The 20,371-nt window shown below is 37.0% G+C and overlaps 1 protein-coding gene across 1 annotated transcript in view; it reads left to right on the forward strand.

Moving 5' to 3' along the window:
• Positions 1 to 20,371, forward strand: part of LOC308178380 (uncharacterized protein) — a 105,922-nt gene that overhangs the window by 17,654 nt on the left and 67,897 nt on the right. The window contains exons 7-15 of the mRNA XM_080556924.1: positions 121 to 310; positions 1,121 to 1,248; positions 8,356 to 8,459; positions 10,050 to 10,215; positions 12,709 to 12,891; positions 14,266 to 14,418; positions 15,700 to 15,844; positions 18,805 to 18,963; positions 19,684 to 19,802. Coding sequence (XP_080413050.1) covers positions 121 to 310; positions 1,121 to 1,248; positions 8,356 to 8,459; positions 10,050 to 10,215; positions 12,709 to 12,891; positions 14,266 to 14,418; positions 15,700 to 15,844; positions 18,805 to 18,963; positions 19,684 to 19,802 — 1,347 coding nt within the window. The remainder of the gene's footprint in view (positions 1 to 120; positions 311 to 1,120; positions 1,249 to 8,355; positions 8,460 to 10,049; positions 10,216 to 12,708; positions 12,892 to 14,265; positions 14,419 to 15,699; positions 15,845 to 18,804; positions 18,964 to 19,683; positions 19,803 to 20,371) is intronic.

The raw sequence follows: 20,371 nt of genomic DNA on the forward strand, positions 1-20,371 counted from the left end.
GTCTAGACAGAAGACTTAACTACATCACAGAACTGGAAACCTCCATGAAGTCAGGAGTGAAAGGATTGGGCAGCCTGACATAGGTCATCAAGACTTTCCCTGAAGTATCTTTTTTCTCAGTCTAAGCAGCAGATCCTGTCTTCTAAACTGGAATGTGTTCAGAGCGTTAAGGATGGAGTCCTGGCAGAAGCCAAATGTACTGAATCCCATCTCGTTGCACCATTCTCTCAGAAAGGTGGCAGGGCAAAGACAGAGACTCAGTCTTCGTTGAAACTCTTTCAAGTGGAAGCAGAGACACTGCACAAAAAAGGTAATAGGATGTTTCTGCTTTATCAAAAATAAAATTATTTCTTGCAAAATCAAATGATTTCCTAGAAGAATCTTGGGACTGCATCTTGCCTGTGAGAACTCCAGATATTTCTGTTCAAATATTAAACTATGTGAAAGGCGATGTTTGTACAGTCTGGGCTACTGACAGCTGCCTATTTTTTTGAAAGCTGGAGAGACTGCTGTAACTGTACTTTGAGTGGTTATCTAAAAGTGATAGATTGAGCTCTAAATGTGAGGAACCTTTTTTTTTTTTTCTGCTTTAAATATATATATATATATATATATATATATATATATATGAATTTCCAGAATACTTTTTATTTGTATTTGTACTGATGTAAGATGACATGATCTTCCTCCTGAGGAAGAACCTTAGAGTCCAGCCATGTATTATTCTTGTATTCTTGGCACCCAGATCTCCTGTTGAATTTTGGGAGGCTGGGGTATGGGACAGAGTAAACGATTATATAAAACTAGAAAGGGCAATGATTGTAAAGTGGCAGGGTCATTGTAAAAGGCATATTTATAGCAAATAGGATTTTTTTCTCCAGATGTATCTGCTTTGTTTTGTTTCTCTGAATTTCTTTCACACCACATTTGTGTTTAGGCCTTCATTCTATGACATTCAACCAGAGTACAGGCATACATATTCATCCCTTGGCTTTACTGAAACTAGAGAGATTCTTACATGTAGAAATAAATGCTGAGAGTAACATTTCCCTAAAATTTGGTGTTAACCAAAGCAAATGGCGAGCAACCAGGTGTCTGATTTTTCCTTATGTCTTTCCAGTGGACTCCAAGGATCTGTATATGACCAGCATGCTCTATGAAAGGGAACAAACCAAGAAGGAGGTCACTGGGAAGGGAGTGACCGACCTATTGTGGAAGCTTTGCCTAGCACATAGTACGAGTTTTGAGGTGAGCTTTTACATGTAACCTCAGTTTCTAGTGGTCTTTTTGTGGTCTGAGAGTTCTACACAGACAGATGGTGACTTCCACTGGACAAGTTTAGAATCACTCTGGCACCATTCCTGTGTCCCTTCATTATACGTCTAATCCATAGTATCAAACCTGTTCCTATGGGAATTGTACAATTTATGATGCAGCAAGGGAGTGTAACAGAAAGAGGGAGATGGGATAGTAAATGTAGTAGCCTCAAAGTTATGGAGGTCACTTATTTTTTAACTGGGTGAATCCAAGTGTTTGAAAGCACTTAAAAAAAACTAAAACAAAAAACCAACAATGTTCTTTTGCTTCCTAAACTGACTGGCTTCTTTCTACTTACCTTTTTCTATTACCTGCATGCTGTACTCACTGCCTTTGTTCTCCTTTCCCTATTATGATTTAACTGCATGTTTTAGTTGTATCTTTACAACTTTGTATCTTTACAACTTTACAACTATCTTGGTATCTTTAGGTATCAAACATACACAAGCTCTATTGTACCTCAGACAACTTTATATATAGGAGTTTAAAAAAATCTATTTGTGGTGCAGATTGGCAAAAAATTTTAAAAGCTGAAACATTGTGTAAAATGGAATTTGCGCATAATGGGTTGAAAAGTTTCTACAGTCTGTTATTATGAACAGATTTTCAATCTTTATTCCAAGTTAGTTTGAATAGAGGTAGCGAAGCAGAAAGATATGTCCCATTTCTGGAGTATGCAGGTAAAGCCCAAAGATGAATATTTACATTAGCATTTAGCATTGCCATAAATTGCTAGTTATGTAGTTTGTTTAATATTTAAAATACCTACCTAACATATGAAACTAATGTGAATTTCCAAAAATATGTTTTTAAACATGATACATCTCTCCTGTGTCTTGTGATTTTTCACTGTTCTTGGGTATGGATTTATTGTTAGACATGTCAGAAGAATACTGGCTCCAGGTCTTTCCTCTGGTAGTTATATGTAGCACGGGCCTGATTCTAAGAATCAGCAGAAGTTTGTTCTAAGTAGCTCTGTGTGTTGTCCTAAGAGAACACATAGAGCTACTATGTTCTGGCTACATTATGCTAAATAAAGAACAGTTTTTGTAGCAAAATATTAAATTCAGTAGAAATTGTAGTTTTGATTTTAAAAGGCAGCAGTTTTGAAAATGCTGAAGCCTTGCATTGTTTTGAGAATGTATTAGTGTTGGATTACAAAAAGAAAAAATGCTTTGAAGTGTCACTTTCATATATAAGCAATAAATCAGACTGAAAAGATGACTTAAAAGGTTATAAGACCACTGAATATTGGGCAAAAGCAATTTTGAACTGTATAAAAAAAAGTCTGGTTTGGGTTGACGCTGCAGTTTGTACAATTCAGCATCAAAAACTTTTTTCCTACAACTTTACTGGGAGATACTGCCCTTGGTATTGCTATTGTTTCCATGTTTATTTGAGTTCCAAAGTTCTTCTCACATTGCCTCATTCCCTCAGAACAGTTTGCACATGAAACCCTTGCTGATGAGTCTTAAATGGTTTGTTCCATGTGTTTCTGATGAATTCTAGTAATAACTATCATATTTTTCGGGGGTGCTGCGTGGGGCCAGAGGGAATCTCTTCTCACCTAAACCATTTTCACTGGTGATTGCTGCTAACGTAGGGTGGAATATTGTGGTCACATGGAACATGCAGTACCTTCATTTTTTTCTGTGATGGCCATCATTCTAGATGAGGGTCTGCCTGTCTCCTTAGATTGTTCAGGTCTTGACATTTTTATTGATACTGGAAGCAACTGCATCAGTTAGTATTTGTCACTGTCTTTGAAATGAAGATCCCTATCTTCTGTGAAACTCTGAGGTTATCAAGAACACCTGTTATATACAATAGAGAATGATCAGCAGATGATGGTGCTTAATCATTGCTGATGGGAGAGAACTGATGGCAAAACCTAAGAGAGAGAGAGCTCTCCAATATCCCATTATCCTTCAGATTGAATGGTTCTTGCTGGTACTGGAGTTTACATATTGAACAATCTGGAAGAAAAAAATAAAGAGAAGAACACAGTTCTTGTTTAAATCATTCATGGTCAGCATGTTACTAGAAAACAGTTATGGCTTAATGGGGAAAACACTGAATTGAGCCTTGGTGCCTTCAAAAAGCTTCAGTCCTAGCCTAGGAGAAGGCACTCCACCTTCATTTGTGTAACGTAAGTCCCGTGTCAAATAACAAACACTGTCTGCATCTTTCTTGGGAAGAAGGGACACAGATACTCCAGTAAGGGTATAGATGGGGTACAGGCTTTACGGGGACTGGAGAAGAAAACCATGGTGGATTAAAGCTCTGCAGGGTAGTGGTGCCTGTTTAGATATGAATATACTGCATATATTCACCTTTCTCTTAGTTTTAGCTGTGATTAACGAGCACAAGTAGGTGTTTGTGTAATGCGGCATGAGACTTATGGCAAAGACATAATATGGAGGAAGAATCACAGTCACAACCCCCGAAACGGGCAACTTTAGTTATCTATGATAAATGACAGCCCTAGGAGTTACTCCCAACCTATTAAATGGTGATCATAGCCTGACCTTGTATCACAGCCTGACAAAGACCTATAGCACTGGGCTGGGGAGCAAGCAGCAGGTGGCCTTTCTGAGTGCTGTTCTATGGGACATGTTTTGTTACTGAGCTGTAAGCAAGTCTGCCATCTTTTTAGCATGTGTGAGGGAGACTGGTGCTAAAGAGAGATAGCAGAGCTGTAAAAATAAGGGTTCTTGATATGTAGAATAAAATCAGCCTCTTTACTTATGATAGTGCTGAATTCTATGTGACTGTCATTGTAAACACAATATATAATGGCATTTAGGAACAGACTAGAGTGCTAAATAGTGTTTGGAAAATGCTGAAAAAAGAAATCATTGCAGTGAACCTGAGAAACTTTCTCTAAATCCTGGCTTCTTTTGAACACCCATAATTCAATGTCTTTGAAGGAATGGTAAATGATTTTTCCCAGTAACAGAGGGATGTCACTTCTGTCTCGAAAGGGGCCCCGCTGGCTTCTTGTGTGGGAAATTTGTTTTGTAAATTACTAGGATTAGCACAAGTGGCTGCTGTCTGTGTCACTGCCTAAAAGAGAGGTGAATTATTCATCATAAGGCTGTCCCAGCACAGGGTTCGATTGGTCATCAGCTGTTTTCACTGTTCCAGGGTGTTCCTTCTTTGTGACAAGGCATTTCAAAAGGGATCTGTATTATCCCTCCTTCCAACCAATAAAACGCCCTTTGGGCCAGGAAAGCAGTTATGGGAATGGCGACAGTGTTGCTTGGGAGACAGCTCTGCTGTTACGCATGTATGGCTTGTTTGTCCCCTTATTGTCTGACTGTGAATGAGGCAAGATTATGCATCTCTTTCAGGACCCCAAACCAAGAATAAATAGAAGGGAGAATCTCAAACTCCAGTGAAAACAGTGAACAGTGGAGAAAATGGAGGTGGAGACCGTGTCATTTCCAAGGAAGCAAAGCTGTTGTTTAATTTTTTTTTAAGCTATTATGAGACAAAATTGAATTTCAATGTGGATGTAGATTAGCTAATGGACCATTAAGTGGACAAAATGCATACTGACAAAGAATGGTCAAAGGGATATGAGGAGAAGTGACCCTCACTTGAGAGATTTGAAGGAAGGCTGTCACACAGCTTCTGCTGGGGGCTGCATTTACATATGGCTGTCTGAATTTTGATGCTGAACTGGTAGCTCTGGTGAATGTAGCTGTGTGTGTGCATTCAGCAGTATGGGCAAGGGTATGTCAGGCTCACTCACCCAACTCCTGTATCCCAGTCTGAGCAAAAAATGTTGACATATAGGACATAGTCTCACTATTTGTTTTCTGTATGAGACATTCTATACACATGCACTATGGACCCACACAGTAACTAGTTCTTCCCATAAATATCCCACAAAAAGTTTTGTACAAACCCCAAATATTCTTCCCCTGCTTTCCATAATTAGCCCTGGTGGACTAATTAGTTCTGCCAGTAGACTTCAAAGAGAAGATTGTGCCACCTCCATGTGATATCAGACCTGTCTTTCAATTAAAGGAATAACTGGTTCTTTAGCATATGTGTAGTCGAAAAAAGAAATCAGCTGAAAAACAGAAGTACAGAGAAAAGACTATGTAACTCCAAAGAGGTATATTAAATTTGTTGGAGAGAAGGGCTCAAACTTTTACTGAGAACACATATTGTTAGGTGAAAAAAAATACGTTCATTGAACACATCAGAGTAACTTCCCTTGTGATTACATGGGGTTTATACTTGGAAGCAAATAAGGTGTGAAGCTTCCAAAGAGTAAGTGCTCCTGTACATCATAAACGGAAGTATTTTATTGGGAAACATCTTACTACTATACCTTCTGATTTAAACTATAACATATCTATGCTTGCAGAGGAAAAAAAAATGATGGACATACAGATAAGTCTGCAGATAAAAGGAAAAACAAACTCCTGAGTACAATAAAAGCCGGGCTTCTTTATATTTCATTTAGGCTTGGGAGTGGTAGCCAAATTTGCATGTAGTTTCTGGTTCTGAAAATGCGAATAGAGGAATTTACAATGAGATTATTGTTTCTCTGACATCCCAATTTCAGTGCAACTTACCTTAAAAGTACAAACAGCCTACTTCAGCAGGCAGTTCATTCCAAAGCTTTATTTTGTTAGGAAATAAAAATAGTTGTTTCCCTGCTAAATTTTGTCCTGGGGTATTAGATTAGAATTGGTCTAGTCAGCAGGTGTGAAACTGAATGAAGTTCGTCTACAGTCTAAAATTATGTTGCCTCAAAATATATCAGTCTGGAAATGACACAGGGACTGTGCTGAGGGCCACCTGAGTCAGGCCCAGTGCGGCCTACACCCGGCAGCAGCTGCACACGCAGCTCCTCGCGATGGCCTCCATGAGGCCACACACCTCCCAAGCTCCCCCCTTCAGACGGCCCACGGTGTGCTTATGTGTATAAAAGTGGACATAAGGCCTGAATTTTACACATATTTTTGAAGAACTTCATTAAATAAAGTTTTCTGAATTTTACAGACTGTGAAATGTAATCTATTTCCCCAGCTCCACGGTGCTCAGGGCTCAGTGATTTGTTTTTAAAGTGGACCTTAGAGCTAATGCTGGAATACATGTTTATCTAGCTGGATTTTAGCTAGGAATTATAAATGTCATCCAAATTAAATCCCAGGAAGTGTTTCATGTACAAGAATAAATGTTATTTTGATGAAATCAATACATTACTGCTGAAAAGAAGTCCCAAAAGAACAGAAGCATAAACAATATTTATATTGGATTTGAAAAATGATTTCCTTAGCCTATCAAACAACACAGTAAGAAATTACTGTCTTCTTACTGAAAGATAGATTCTTTTTACTGAAAATGTCTTGGCAGTCTTAAATGAAAATTGAATGTTGGCACTGCATTATTCCAATTTTTTATTACTTTTGGAAGCAACTCCTGAGAGGAAGGTCAAGAGGCCCAAGCAGGTCTCCCCCCAGATCTTTGGAACTGTGGCTTAGTGGAATTGACTCTGTTTGTACGATATTTACACAAATAAATTTTTTTTTCATTGGAACCTGAGCAGTAGAGCTGCATTTAAACCTTTCACATCTGAAGTGAATAAACAGTTGAAGTGAATCTTCACGATGTGGAGCATGACTAAAGCTTGCACACTGTGAAGTTAGATTAAAGTGAACATATAAGCTACTGTATTTAACATTCTCCTAATTTTTCAAATAATGAGACTTATCTCCCATCTTGAACTTTAGATCAGGTCTCAGAGGAACATGTCTACATGCTATTTAGCCTTTAAATGCTTTTCTTGCCGTTCCAAAAGCTTCTACTGAGACCAAGATAACAATGTGATAAATAATGTATATGCAAAAGAAAATAAATTGAGAAAATGAAAGAGACTCCTCCTTTTCAGCAGAGGACAAGCTGGACAGGTATTATAGAGCCTGGTTTGAGTCAGGATGACATTGGCAGGTTTATACTGCAAAAAAGTAGACAGGTTCATGCCCTTGGTAACATGTTCGGGTCAATTCAATTATTAATTTTATTTCCAGCATCACATTTCAGAAAATAAAAATTATTGTTGATGTCGTAATACACATCCAAAAGTACCTTGAGATGGTAGTTTCTAAAAAATACTTGTTTCAGCTCATAGGAAACTGATACTGACATATAAGTTATATGGTTTTGTGTCTGGTATTTTGGATGTGAATCCAGTACAGGTAGCCACTTCACTTGACATAAAAGTGTGGGTTAGCTCTAAATTGCCCTTAATTTCTTTCAGCCAGGCACGTGAAAATAAATTATTAAAATTATTCAACTCAGATTGAAATTTTTTAAAGTAGTAACCATAAAACATGTTCTTCAGTCTTATCTGCTTCACAAGAGCAAGGGGTAGCATGTGACTAGAGGGCTAGGATTTATGTACACTGACAAGTGCATGAGAATAACGTCCTGCAGGTAAAATAGCAGCTGTATGTAGTAGCAATTCAGTAGAGAGGAGAGCAGGTATGTCTGGGGAAAAGCCATTGAGATGGGATATTGTCACACAAATATTAGCCAGAGCCACTTAAGCAAAACTTTTAAGTGTTGGTCCCCCTTCAGTTAAATGATCTTTCTCATAAAGTTCAGATTAAAATAAAGTTAGCTTGACTGTTGTTTCATTTTGTCATAGTTACGTCAACAGTTCTGGTCATGCACCAGGATCTCAAAAAGTCAGAGAAGATTACAGTCTTCTCTTCCAGATTGTTATTCATTTGTTTGGAAGTGGTGTGCTTAGTGGTCACTGATCACTGTTGCTTGAGGGATTGAGTGGTATCCTAAGTGAAAGCCCTTCTCCTTAGATGTTTGCAGCCCCCATAGAAAAGTTGGGAGGGAAGGAAGACAGGGGCAAGCAGAAAAGAGGGGTCTTTGCTCTCAGGTTATGTCGCAAATTAGCAGCAATACTGCCACAATCCAAAGTCTCTTCTTGTTGTGTTCCATTATCTAAAGCTGGTTTCTGCACAGCAGTAATACTACCTTTATCCTTGTGCTGTTTTGCAGACTGCAGACCTTTTCATGACTCTCGTGTTTGAGCTTCGACATCTTTCTCTTGAAGCCTTAAAAACGCTATGGCAAAGATCTTCGTTTAAGTGCAGAGACAACTGGTAAGATCCCATTAGTAACTTCATTAAATATACATATATTTATCAGAGAAATGTTTTGTAAATATTTTAAATGGATTAATGATCTAAACCTATGTCCAACTGTTGGATTTAAATTTGGAGTACTTTAAAGGAAGAATGTGTATTGCAGATCTTGTTTATGTGACAGACATGATATTCTTTCTTACCAAATTAACATTGTATACAAAATAGACTTTCCTGTCCCATGCATATTCACAAAGACAGATTTCCTGTTTCAGGAAAAATGTGAACAGGAAACTTGAGTCATGGCTTAGCTGTAAATCAGTGCTGATGGTTGTGAAAAACTACTGCCATTTGTCACAAAAAAGCTTACCTGGTTTAGTACCTTTAGTGCCCTTAGTACTGGCTGAGGAGAGGAGACAAAGGCTTGGCTGGGAGTTACAGACCTGGTGGAACCATGTCATTCAGTAGCAGCCTGGTCTCAGGATGCTTTATACTGATATTGAACTGCGAAGTTGAAGTTCAAGGTCCCCGCTCCTCTGCAGTCAGGAGTAATTGTGATCCAGTGGTTTGAGACTTTCAGGAATACTAGTCTAGTATTATTAAAATCAGTACAATTTCTTTCTTCTTCTGAAATCAATGTCCTGAAAAGTGTATACAAAGAGATAAGTTTTTTACTGGTTTCAGTATGAAATGTCATCAGCTTATTTGAAATTCACCTAATGCCAGGCTTTTTTAACAATATTTTGTTTGTAACAATATTTTAATACTTACTTAACACAAAAGGGATAGATTTTGGTTTGGCTTAGGTTTGTTCTCATCTTCTGAGAAACAGTCATGTTAATATTATATATTAGAGAGCAATCTGAACTACTCTGCCTCTTTCTATATTAACTTTAGGCTAACTTACTCAGGACAAAGTCACTGGTTTTAGGAACTAAGAAGAATTCCATGTAGACTACTCTCTTATTCCGATACAAGTGCTTTTACCCAGTTCAGTTTAACTGCTTCCTAGTTAATGTGTGTTTATCCACCAGTGTGTTAATGTGTGCTCATCCACCAGTACAGGAGGTAGGTGCAAAAGTTTTACAGAAGGACTCCTAAGAGCTGAAATGTGTATTGTCTGATTGTCATGCTGGTGTAATCTTTCCACTTAGATAAGGTCTAAGACAGTGCAGGAAGGTAAAAAAAAAAAAAAAAAAAAAAAAAAAAGTTAATTCAGTTTTAATATTTTCATTTGGTATTGGTGAAACAAAAGAAAAAGAAAAAAAAACTTAATATAAAATTATTACTTTAAGATACTTTAGTCTTCAGAATTTTGGATGTCTTTGGATGTCTTTTAACTTAGTTTTCAGAGAAAGCAACCAAATATTTTGCTTAGAATCCTGGTTACAAAGAGTTATTGAAACACCAAAACATTTAATCACATCTTGGCTGAAGCTTATTTCCTTACGGTCACCAAGCCAAAGGAAAATGGTGATTTCTATGGAATCTGCCAGTGGAGTGGACTTTTATTTACTTTGAAAGAAGCTGAACCTCAGTGTGTTTGTTCTTTTATTCTTGAGTATTCTGGTCATCTTAGATTTGCTGTACTTTTTTCTTGTGTTACAGGCAGCCCTTAATAGATGCTCTCCCATCTTGTGCTACGGAAGCATGTGTTATCCTAATGAAAGAAATTATAGCTTCCAGAGAAGTTGAGGAAGACAAAATGGAATATTTCTTCTGGTCATTTTCATTCATTCCTAAGCCCACCTCGGGCATGATTGAATCTCTTGCTGTGAGCAGATCAGTTTTTTTTTTTCTTTTTTTTTTTTAATACATTTATCATCAATCTAGCTGTCTCATAATTTTTGTATTTTACAGTAATAGTCTTTTTCACAGATTTACACAAATCTCCATCTGCAGGGGTTGTTTGGGCAATGTGGTGAAACTACTGGCTATTTTAATTTTATTTTCAAAAGATGATCAAGTCCTGTTTGGTCACTGGAGCTTGATATTGCATTTGTAGTCTAGAGACTTAAGAAGCAAAAACAAAGCAAAACAGAAATGTATGAACTACCCTGTGGACTCTAGAGATGGGTCTGGGTTAATTAGTTTTAAGGTTCAAGGTCAGGTCTGTGTGAGGATAGGATGTTGAAATTTGGCATTTGCAGGTTTATGGGACAGATATAATTATTTTCATTTTAAAATGGGTGAATTTACTAAGTTGTAAGTGCTTTTTGCTAAGTTTTTAGGTGGGATTTAGAGAAAATGTATACTGATGATGGTTGTAGTATTAAGCAAGGAATAAACCCAGCATAGGTTGCCTCAAGGGCATTGATCCTTCCATTCCATTTATGACTTACTTACGTGGTTCATTGCATACAACAGCAGAAGTTTGCTTATCCAAATGTGTTAGTTAAATGCTAGCCTGCTGCCTTTGCCATTGAAATAATTTTTATATTACGTGCACACATACACTCTAAAGTTCGTATTTTTTTAATATATATATATATTATACTAGTGGAAAAATTCAGTAGTAGCCTTGAAGAATACACCGCACTAGCAACTGCCATACTGCAGTAATAAATGGTGGAACTATCCTCAAATACTTAACTTAGTGTGATTTTGCTATCTGTTACAATAATGAACAGTGCCTAAAATCACAGATCTGCTCACTCTGTGCATTTACCTTTGTTACATCATATCCTCAGGCACCACCAAAGCAAGCATGGACTTTTAATAGTTTTACATGTACATGACCCACCTTTCCCTCTGTAAAATGCCTGTTTTCTCCTTCATTCCAGTGGCTTTCATTTTTATGTGGTCGTGGTACTTATTCCTCTGTCGTGCTGCTCTTCACTTTTCATCTCTTCATCTCCTCTTCTCTGTTTCCTGCTGCTAGCTCTTCATCTTTTCCACTTGGGATTATAGCAGCTGCCCTCAATTTTCTGGCTAGACATGCTGTCGTGGCAGCTTGTAGCCTTCTATTAAGACAAGAAATTGGACAGAAATTTGAAAAGCTGATAGTTAGGCTGTTACTGCATAAAGTACAGACAGGAGCAGCTTTGGTTGTGGTGAGTGAAAGAAGATTCTTTCACCAGATAGAACTTATTTGTTGTTATTATGTCCCAAAGTGTATGAAAAGAGTCTGGCTGCTAGGTAAGATGTATATATTAACCATGCATCTTTTGTACAGCTACAGATGGCATGTTGTGAGCTAATGTAAAATATAAAATCACTAAAATTGTATGAAATTTGGCAGGTTCTGCAATAAATATAGGTTTTCCTTTGTCCTCCACCGTCCTTCTCATGTAATTTTTAGGAAGACAGGAGACTGTCCACAGATTTGTCTCCAATTTGGAATGTAAATGATGTTTAAAATATTAATGTTTTCAGTCAAACTGGAACTGAGTTTTTGGCCAGCTCCAAGGATAAGAAAGCCCAAACTACATGTATGACAGGCATGAATGTCACAAATACTCTGCAGTAGAGCATAGTAATTGATCATTCCTGTTGAATGCAAGTGTTAGGGCATTGATTAGAGTTACAAGACTTGGACCTTGGAAAAGATATGTAACTATGAGATCCATAAATATCCAGTCTGGCTAATCTATCATTCATGGATGCCATATGCAGGTTACCAGTTTCAAAAGCATGTGCTACAACTATAAACATGTCATTAGATTTTATAGATGTTTTCAAATACTCTACTGTTGGACTAGGTAACTAACAATCACAAATAATTTAATTATCTGCTAATAATTTACAAGTAGTACAAGAGTATTACTTAAAAATAATTATTTATGGAAGTCTTCATCAAGGCACAGCATATTGCATAGTTGTGCTTCCTTACACATTTTAATGCTAGTTTTTACATCCTCTTCTAAATTAGTTGTGTGTCACATTGGGGATACTCAATTCATCATTTTGAGCATCCTGGAAAATAGTTTAGATTTGTTTTCTTACTCTTTCCTGAGCACACAGGGCATGATTTCTTGTGGAAAGAACTGAGGTCTGTGTCATACTGACATTACCTTAGCCCTTCTGTTTACATGTGAAGGTGGAAGAATTTTCCATTATTTCTCTGCAGGGTAGTCTGCCCCCCCCCCCCCCGCCCCCCCTTTCCCCCCCTTTTTTCCTTTTATTCCTTAAAGGGCTGTTTGAAAACATGCATTGCTGAGATTGAGTTTTAGTATGTAAAACTTTGGATACATCCAGTTTCTCTTGTGTGTTATAGTAATTATAAGACTTTTCTGACGCAGCCTGTTTTTTTCGTGCTTGTTCACAGCCTTTGCTGAAGTCATCAGGAGCAAGCCAGAGCTGCTTCTTAGGAGTAACTGCTCTCTTACATAGGTTTTGTTCAGCTCACAGCTCCTGTGATGGTATGCCTGCTGTGCAGAGTGTGATGAGGACACTTGGAGAATTTTTGGGAGGAAACTGCACCGTGCAAGATTCAGAAGGTTTGAGCCAGGTATCGATCATATAGATACCAGCATGTGGTATAATGCTTTATCACATTACCATTATGATCTAGAATATATTTGATGGAAATAGCATTCAGTGGGTTCCCAGAAAGTCATAAATACAAGTTTTTTTTAATGCATACTCTTGAATAGGATGAGCAGATAAAATTCTGTAATCCAACAATTATTTCTGACCGATCAGCACAGACATTCATGTGTATTTAAAGAAGGAAAAGTCTTGGGTCTTTTCTTCTGATGAAGCAAACTTCATGACTTGAGATATGGAAGAACACCCATCACTCCCCTGTAAAGTGGCATGATGATGAGAGTTTCCTATTCTTTGGTGACTTCCTTTGGACATGGATTCATGTACAGTTGTTATTGGCTATGACGTCACTGGCTAATAATTTCTATCGAGTCACAATGTTACTGTCTGTAAGCAAATTGTGGTTTTGGGAGAGTGTAATGGGAGAGTGTGATTTTTACCCATTTATCTTCCAACAAATCTCATTAAAATTAGCCACGAGATTAGAGAATCAGAACTGGGAGTTGAAGTGCAGCCTCTTGAAACTCAGCAGCATGTTGCAGTGACAGGCATAGGTATCTCTGATGAGGACAACTTTACTGAAAATGCTGAGCACTACAGGAGAGACCTGCCACCTGAGCTCTCAAATCAACAGTGAATGGAATCTTTGACCCGTACTGTTATGGAAGATTTTTGAACAGTTTCACTATGTTGGCTTCAATGTGGTTTCATGGGGACTGCTGGCCCATATTACATAGAACTCCCTAGGCTTTAAAACTCTGGACTTCAGTACAGAGCTTTTAGCTAAAAAATCAGATTGCCAGCAATTAATATGCTTTCTGGATTCTGAAATGGCACAGGTTTCCTTTATGTTCAGCCAAAAAAATATGGTAACATTATGGTATCTGGTGATGAGTTATTCTTTTAAATCAGTTATTGTTTCCTGAACTCCATGTTAGATCACTAAAAGGTCCAAATGTTTGTGATCAAAATGGACAAAATATCAAAGTACTTGAAAAACGTTTAGTGTACATCAAGTCCATGACTTCTGCTTTCCTATTGCAATGCTGGTTGGTTGGTTGGTTGGTTTGAATGTGCTGTTTCACCAGGTCTAAGCCAGATTTTACTTGTGTTACATGACATTAGAACACCAGTCCCAGTCCATATTCATAAAAGGTCTTGTCCACACATTAAAGCCAGAGTATAGCTGTTATAATAGGGTCTGCAAGGAAACCTCCCATATGAGCAGCAGTTATTTTAAACAGAGATTTTTGCAAAGAAAATGTTAATGCAATAAGTTTTCATGTACAGCTGACAAGATATGGAGAATTTTTTATGTTCTGCTTTGTATTTACAGATGCAACTGGTTCTAAAAGCCATTGGAAATGCAGGACTGGCAGCAGCTTCACTTGCTCCTGTTTTGAGCCTGTGTGCTTCCCTCCAAAGTAATCCAACTGAAATTCGTCTAGCTGCTATCCAGGCATTCAGACGCATTCCCTGTTCTGTCAGGGTAAGTAATTTATTGCCAGCAGGCAAATGGTGTCTTCCTGGTACAGTCCCAGAGTTTGGACTTTCTGGAATAGGTAAGAAACACGCAAGCAAACAGGAAACAAATCTAAATGTGTCTTTCAGCAGAGCTTCTCTGCTGTTGGAAAGGTTGGTACGGCCACCTTAAAAATTGGACCTGTGGTAGGTTTTGCAATAGCTGAGGTAACATATCTAGTGACAGAGATAATGTTGTGTGGCTTATGTCTATGTGGGTTAATGGTTAAAAACCCACAATAGTTGATTTTTCCTATAGCCTGTTCCACTGTATCTGTGAAATGCTGAGTACTAATGTGAGAAGCTTGTTGTGATTGGCAATACACTGTCATAGTTGGAACATTTTGTTAATTGTTTAAGAGCAGAAAACACAAAACTTGTTTTTTCAAATATCTTCATACTAAAAACAATGGCAAAGCCCAGAGTGCTAGCCTGGGCAAAGCTGGCTGTTCTCCAGAAGTACAAGAGATTTGCACATGGATTTGCAGTTAGAGAAACATTTTGTATGGCTTTTTAAAATCTAATCCCAGCATGTGTTGGCATACTTGTTCTGTAGTTATGAAGCTCAGCATTGCTTTTTAGAGTTGATGAAAATATGAAGTCTGTGACATCTATGATACACCCTATCATTGTCTAGCAAATGAACTGCTAAACCAACAACCTCTGGGTGGGCTGTGGATGTTAAATGCTAATAGAAATGTTACTAGTATTAGTCCTAAGTCCTTAAGTCCTCACAGTTCACCAAATAAACTCTTATTTGTTGATATCATGGAAGTATTGAACAGAATAAATTTGTTACAGTCCTATACTTTGAAACCAGAAGTAATGATTTTAATAAACCTTTAAAAATGTAGCCACTGTTGTCTGTGGCACATGTGTGAAATATAATAGAACTCTCCCCTGTGGTAGAGTAAAACTATCAATTGTACTGTGAGCAAGTGAGGCTGTGTGTTGGAAGTAGTCCTGCATCCTACCCTGAGTGGGTGTAGGATTCAGGTCATAATGACAGTTCTGGAAATTTGTGGATAGAGCAGTATAAAGAATACATGCATACATTTGCATACATATTGCATGAAGTGACTGTCGAATATTTATAGTCATGGATATCTCTTTCAGAAAGAAAAACCCGCCTGTACCTGAAAGTGCTCACATGAGGTGTTTTAGGGGTGTAAATATAACAACTGTCTTTTTCATTCTCTCTCTTTTGTTTTTTTTTTTTGTAATCTTTTTGTCTTTCTTTTTCTCTTAGAATGCTGTATTACTTGAGCTGTATCAAGCAACTAGTGAAAATGTGGAAATAAGGATTGCTTCTTACTATATGGCAATGAAATGTCCAAATGAAGAGTTGCTTAAACAAGTACAAAAGAGTTTGCTAAAAGAAACTTCCAGTCAAGGTTAGCAAAGCATCAACTGAAGTCTTAGGCATTCCTCAATGATACTTTGGTGTAACGTTAACTTTACAGGTGTAATGGTACCAATCTATTTCAATGTTTATTTAATTTTAATACTTGGTAGGTTGTTTTTAAAAGATTGTTTGTATGGTTGTCCCATTTTGTATTAACATTGTGATGCTGTTATTTTAGCTTTGTGAAGTTGTTATTTTAGCAATAGTGACTCTATTGGCACCATTTCATTAACTTAATACCAATAAAGAGATGCATGGAACTTCTCTGATGTTTAGTGCATCCCAGATACAAATGAAGAACTACAAATTACATTTTGTTAAGTTGTGAAAGAAGCAAATGGCAGAAAAAAAATATTGCAAGCTGCAGGTATTAATTAAACTATTTCTTAATTATGTTTTTAATGCCTCTAAATCTCATATTTCCTATTAATTTACTATATATAATATTTTTTGCCATTATCTTTGTTTGGTCTTGTCCTCATTTGCAGTTATTTTGTGTGTTTTGGTATGGTTTTAATACTGACAGCAGTTTAAAGATAGCATTAGACAGAAACTAAGCAGATCTGAAGACAGCAAAGAAAGGCATGCTGATTTTCATCTTAAAATGCCTAGAAACTTTCAGGCTTCCCTGCAGTTAGTAAGAGATGCTCCATCACTGTGCCAGCAGTAGTTCTTCAGGTCAACCAACAGTCTTCTAAGGATCACAGTTTGAGAACTGCGGATGTAATGGCAAAAAAAAAAAAGGTGTCAAGAAACTGTTTATAACACAAGAAAAAGGAAAACGTGGCAACTGGGACATATTTTGTTAGAAATGCTCTGAAAAGGATTTTTTTGAGGGGCATTAATCATATATCCAAACATATTTTGCTGGGCAACAGTGTAACAGCTATTTGGGGAAAAAATTAAAACAGTTAATAACCTCTTAATCATTCATAGTTTGTTCTAATTAATGCTGCCTGCTTGTCTGGCTGTGTGACTGATTATTGCCTAATCTGAGACAGATTTCTGACATGAGAGACTGAATTGAGAACTGATGCCAAATAGAAAATCTTCTATGCTATATTTAAAAATAGTATTTTAATGTAAATAGCTTATCTGAAGGAGAAGCTGTTTGGTCTAGTATGAAATTAAACTGTAGGTTCTATAAAAGTAAAGAATCCTATCAGCCCTTTATTACCAATGCACAGGGATTATTTAAGATAGTCCAATATTTTGTATGAAGAAGGGATTTTTTCTCAATAGTTTCAACACATTCAACAAAGAATAACTTTAGACTAATCTTTGGCTTTTAAATCTGTCAAAAACATGAAAGGATATCTATAAGGCAATTTGCAAGCAGATGAAAGCAGGCTCTGTTTGCTCTCTGGACCCCAGTGCCTGGACCCTAGCTAGCTCTGAACTTGAAGCTGTGTATCCGTTTTGTCAGGATGTTGTGTCCAGACCAGTAAATCCTGCATGGATTATGAGTTTAGGCTCAGTATTGTGCTCACCTGAAGATATGGGCTGTGGTTTGGAGGGGACTTGCGTTCCTTTTTTTTGAGTTTAGACAGAAAGAAATTGCATCAGCCTGCAAAATACCATCAAGGCGCACCCTTAGTGACTCTTCTTCCTGTTCCATGTGAAAAATAAAATGTCTGCTAGCTCAGATTTACGAAAAAACTCTACAAGTTCATCTAAAATGTTATGTTTGAACAATTTAATGCAGTATTCCTGAATTTTGATAATTTCTTTCCTTTGTCTTTGGTTGACATAATAAATAATTCATATAACAGACTTTTGAGTAACAAGTGCTTTTGCAGGCATAAAGCATATTTTTTTTTTTTAGTTTCCATGTTCAGAAAAAAAAAACAATATAAAGAAAGAAGTTGTATTGTGAAAAAACAGTTATATCAGTGTTAAGTGTCTGTGTGTTGAAATATCACTGGAGCCTAACGTACATTAACTTCAGGAGAAATAAAACCTCTGTTTGAGAACCAGACTCCAAAACACTTGGAATTAGTTTGCTCCCCACAATGCAGCACATAATGTAGCCAAGTCATGAATCAGCACAGTGTTGTGCAGACATAACTCTAAATCACAATCTAAATCACAATTGTGTAAGTGTATGCGCTTTTTTTTCCCCCCAAACTGTTTTTTGGAAATATGCTGCACTGCACATTGTAGAAAGAGTTTTCGTATTTTAATTTGTTTGCTGTATACAGAGAAACTTTCTTGCCAATTTTCTCTTACAAATTCACCTGCAATTCCATTATAAACCTCAGGGTACTTGGTTATCACTTGCCAAAGTTTATGTAGGGAATCTGATAACTAGAATTCCCTATATTTAAAGTTGCTTAATGCTTGGCATTAAAAGGCTTTGTTTACTGCTGCTTGTAGTTTTTAACTATTTAAGATTTTCATGTTCTTGCTGTCTATCCCAGACTTAATTTTCATGTTTCTGCACACTGGGTCAGTGATTTGCTAGAACAAAATGAGCATTACTGCCAAAGTGAGAGTGTAAAACCATATTTCAAATAATTCTGTTGCATTTTTTCTTTGAAAAAGGGACAGAAACAGTCCTAAATTATTTGAGCAGCACAGCCTGCCTCTAATTTCTGTATGTATTGTATCTTTTTTTGCAACACTCATTTGGATTTAGTATAGAAGACCCTTTCCAAACAGCAAATAAGTAGCTTAACATTTCTCACTTGCTTGCTTAGTTAGCTGAGAGGCATAAGTGAAATTAAGGCGTGAAAGGCCAATTACATTCCATACTGGAAAACAATAAGACAGTATCTAAACGAACTGACTATGGCAAAGATAGGTGCTGAAAACGAGTGAATCTTGTGATCAGGGGAATTATTTAGGATTAGTTCTAGTATAAATAAAAAAAAAAGTTTCCTGTATCAGTCTTAAGAACAGTTTTATTTTTTCTCTAGTTCCCAAATGCTTTTCTTTTTCTAATTTAAGTGGGCTCCTTTGTTTGGAGTCATCTCTCTCAGCTCCTGGAGACAGATGATCCACTGAAGGAACACCTTCGAGATTCTATTCCCGGTGATATCCTTAGCAGAGATTTTGACTGGGAGACATGGAAATACTCCTCATATTCAGATGTCACATTCCAATTAGGTATGTGGAGTTTTAGAACTTGATGCTTTGGAGCATATGAACTATTGAAATCCCATGTCTTTTTGGGTTCTTTACACCTTTGTGTGGAGATTTTTAATTTCTAAGACATAATGGAACCCAGTACGCAAATGGAGGCTTGATTCTGCTCTGACCTTAATTGGACTATTACTACTATCAATTGTAATTCCAGTAAGCCAGATACCATGCAATTTTGCGCACATAGTTTGTGAGGGAGGAGAACCAATGTGGTGGTTTTTATTTATTTCTTTTAAAATAATTTTTATGAACACCAACTTTTAATTCCTTAGTGAGCTTCCTCAGCAGCAACAGAGCATTGGGATGTGTTTTTTCTTCTGATATGTGTGTTTTTCTTGTTGTAAAACTCAGATTCTTTCCTGTTTTATTATCTATTCATTCTTTGTTTTCAGGGAAAAATCTAGAGAATATTTTTCAGAGTAACATTATGATTCATCCATCTCTTCCAACATAGTTGTGTGAGATATGTGTTCTAAGTACTCTTTTAAGGTTAGATAACAGGCTTTCAGTCATGTCCATTAAAGTCTTTGCTGTACTAGAGTTAAGTAATTTATCTTGCTGTTCTAATGTTTTACTCACCACCATCTTAAAGGGCAGAGTTGCAATTTCCCAAAGCATGATAAGACTTGAAAAGTATATAAGAATAGCTCATCTCTGACTGACATCTGATATTTTATGTTGCAGCTGGTGCAGGTGCAAATATGGAAGCATCAGTGGTCTTTTCTCCTGAATCTTTTGTACCACGATCAGTCATGACAAATTTGACTGTTCACCTTATGGGGCAGGCTATAAATCTACTGGAGGCAAGTTCTGGGAATTTTTTTATCCCTCTACTCAAGGGACACTTGGTGTATTGAAGTACAAAATATTTTCTGTTTTCCCATTACAGTTCCTTTACCAAGCTATGCTTTTCATTGCTGCAGCAAAGTTGCCTTCAGACTCATGACTCCTTTGCATAACGGACTTAGTCACAATAAAACCACTGTTGCTCTGATAGTACTGTATACCAGTATGTATGCCAATTGAGTTATATTCAGTTGTTGCTGATTCAAATAAAAGATGAAAGCCAGTGCTGTTGCTTTCTGAAACACTTATCTTAGCTCCTGTTTAAGATGGTAAGAATCATCTAGTTGGTTTACAATGGAAAATGGATTAGCTTGGATATGCCACTCCATTAATACAAGAGATAAAGAGTTTTATATTTCAAAGTGAAGTAACTGTTCTGGTCCCACTGGCCATGCTATAAGAGAAAGGAATGCTTGGCATATAGACTCTTTTTATTGCAATTAAAAATGTGTACACAAAAGAGAGAATTTAATTTAACCTTCAGATTTCAAGTGAAGCTTGCATATTCCCTGGATTCGTATGTGTT

The sequence above is a fragment of the Anser brachyrhynchus genome (genome assembly GCF_964034855.1).
Source record: "Anser brachyrhynchus genome assembly, chromosome: 15".
Classification (NCBI taxonomy): Eukaryota; Metazoa; Chordata; class Aves; order Anseriformes; family Anatidae; genus Anser; species Anser brachyrhynchus.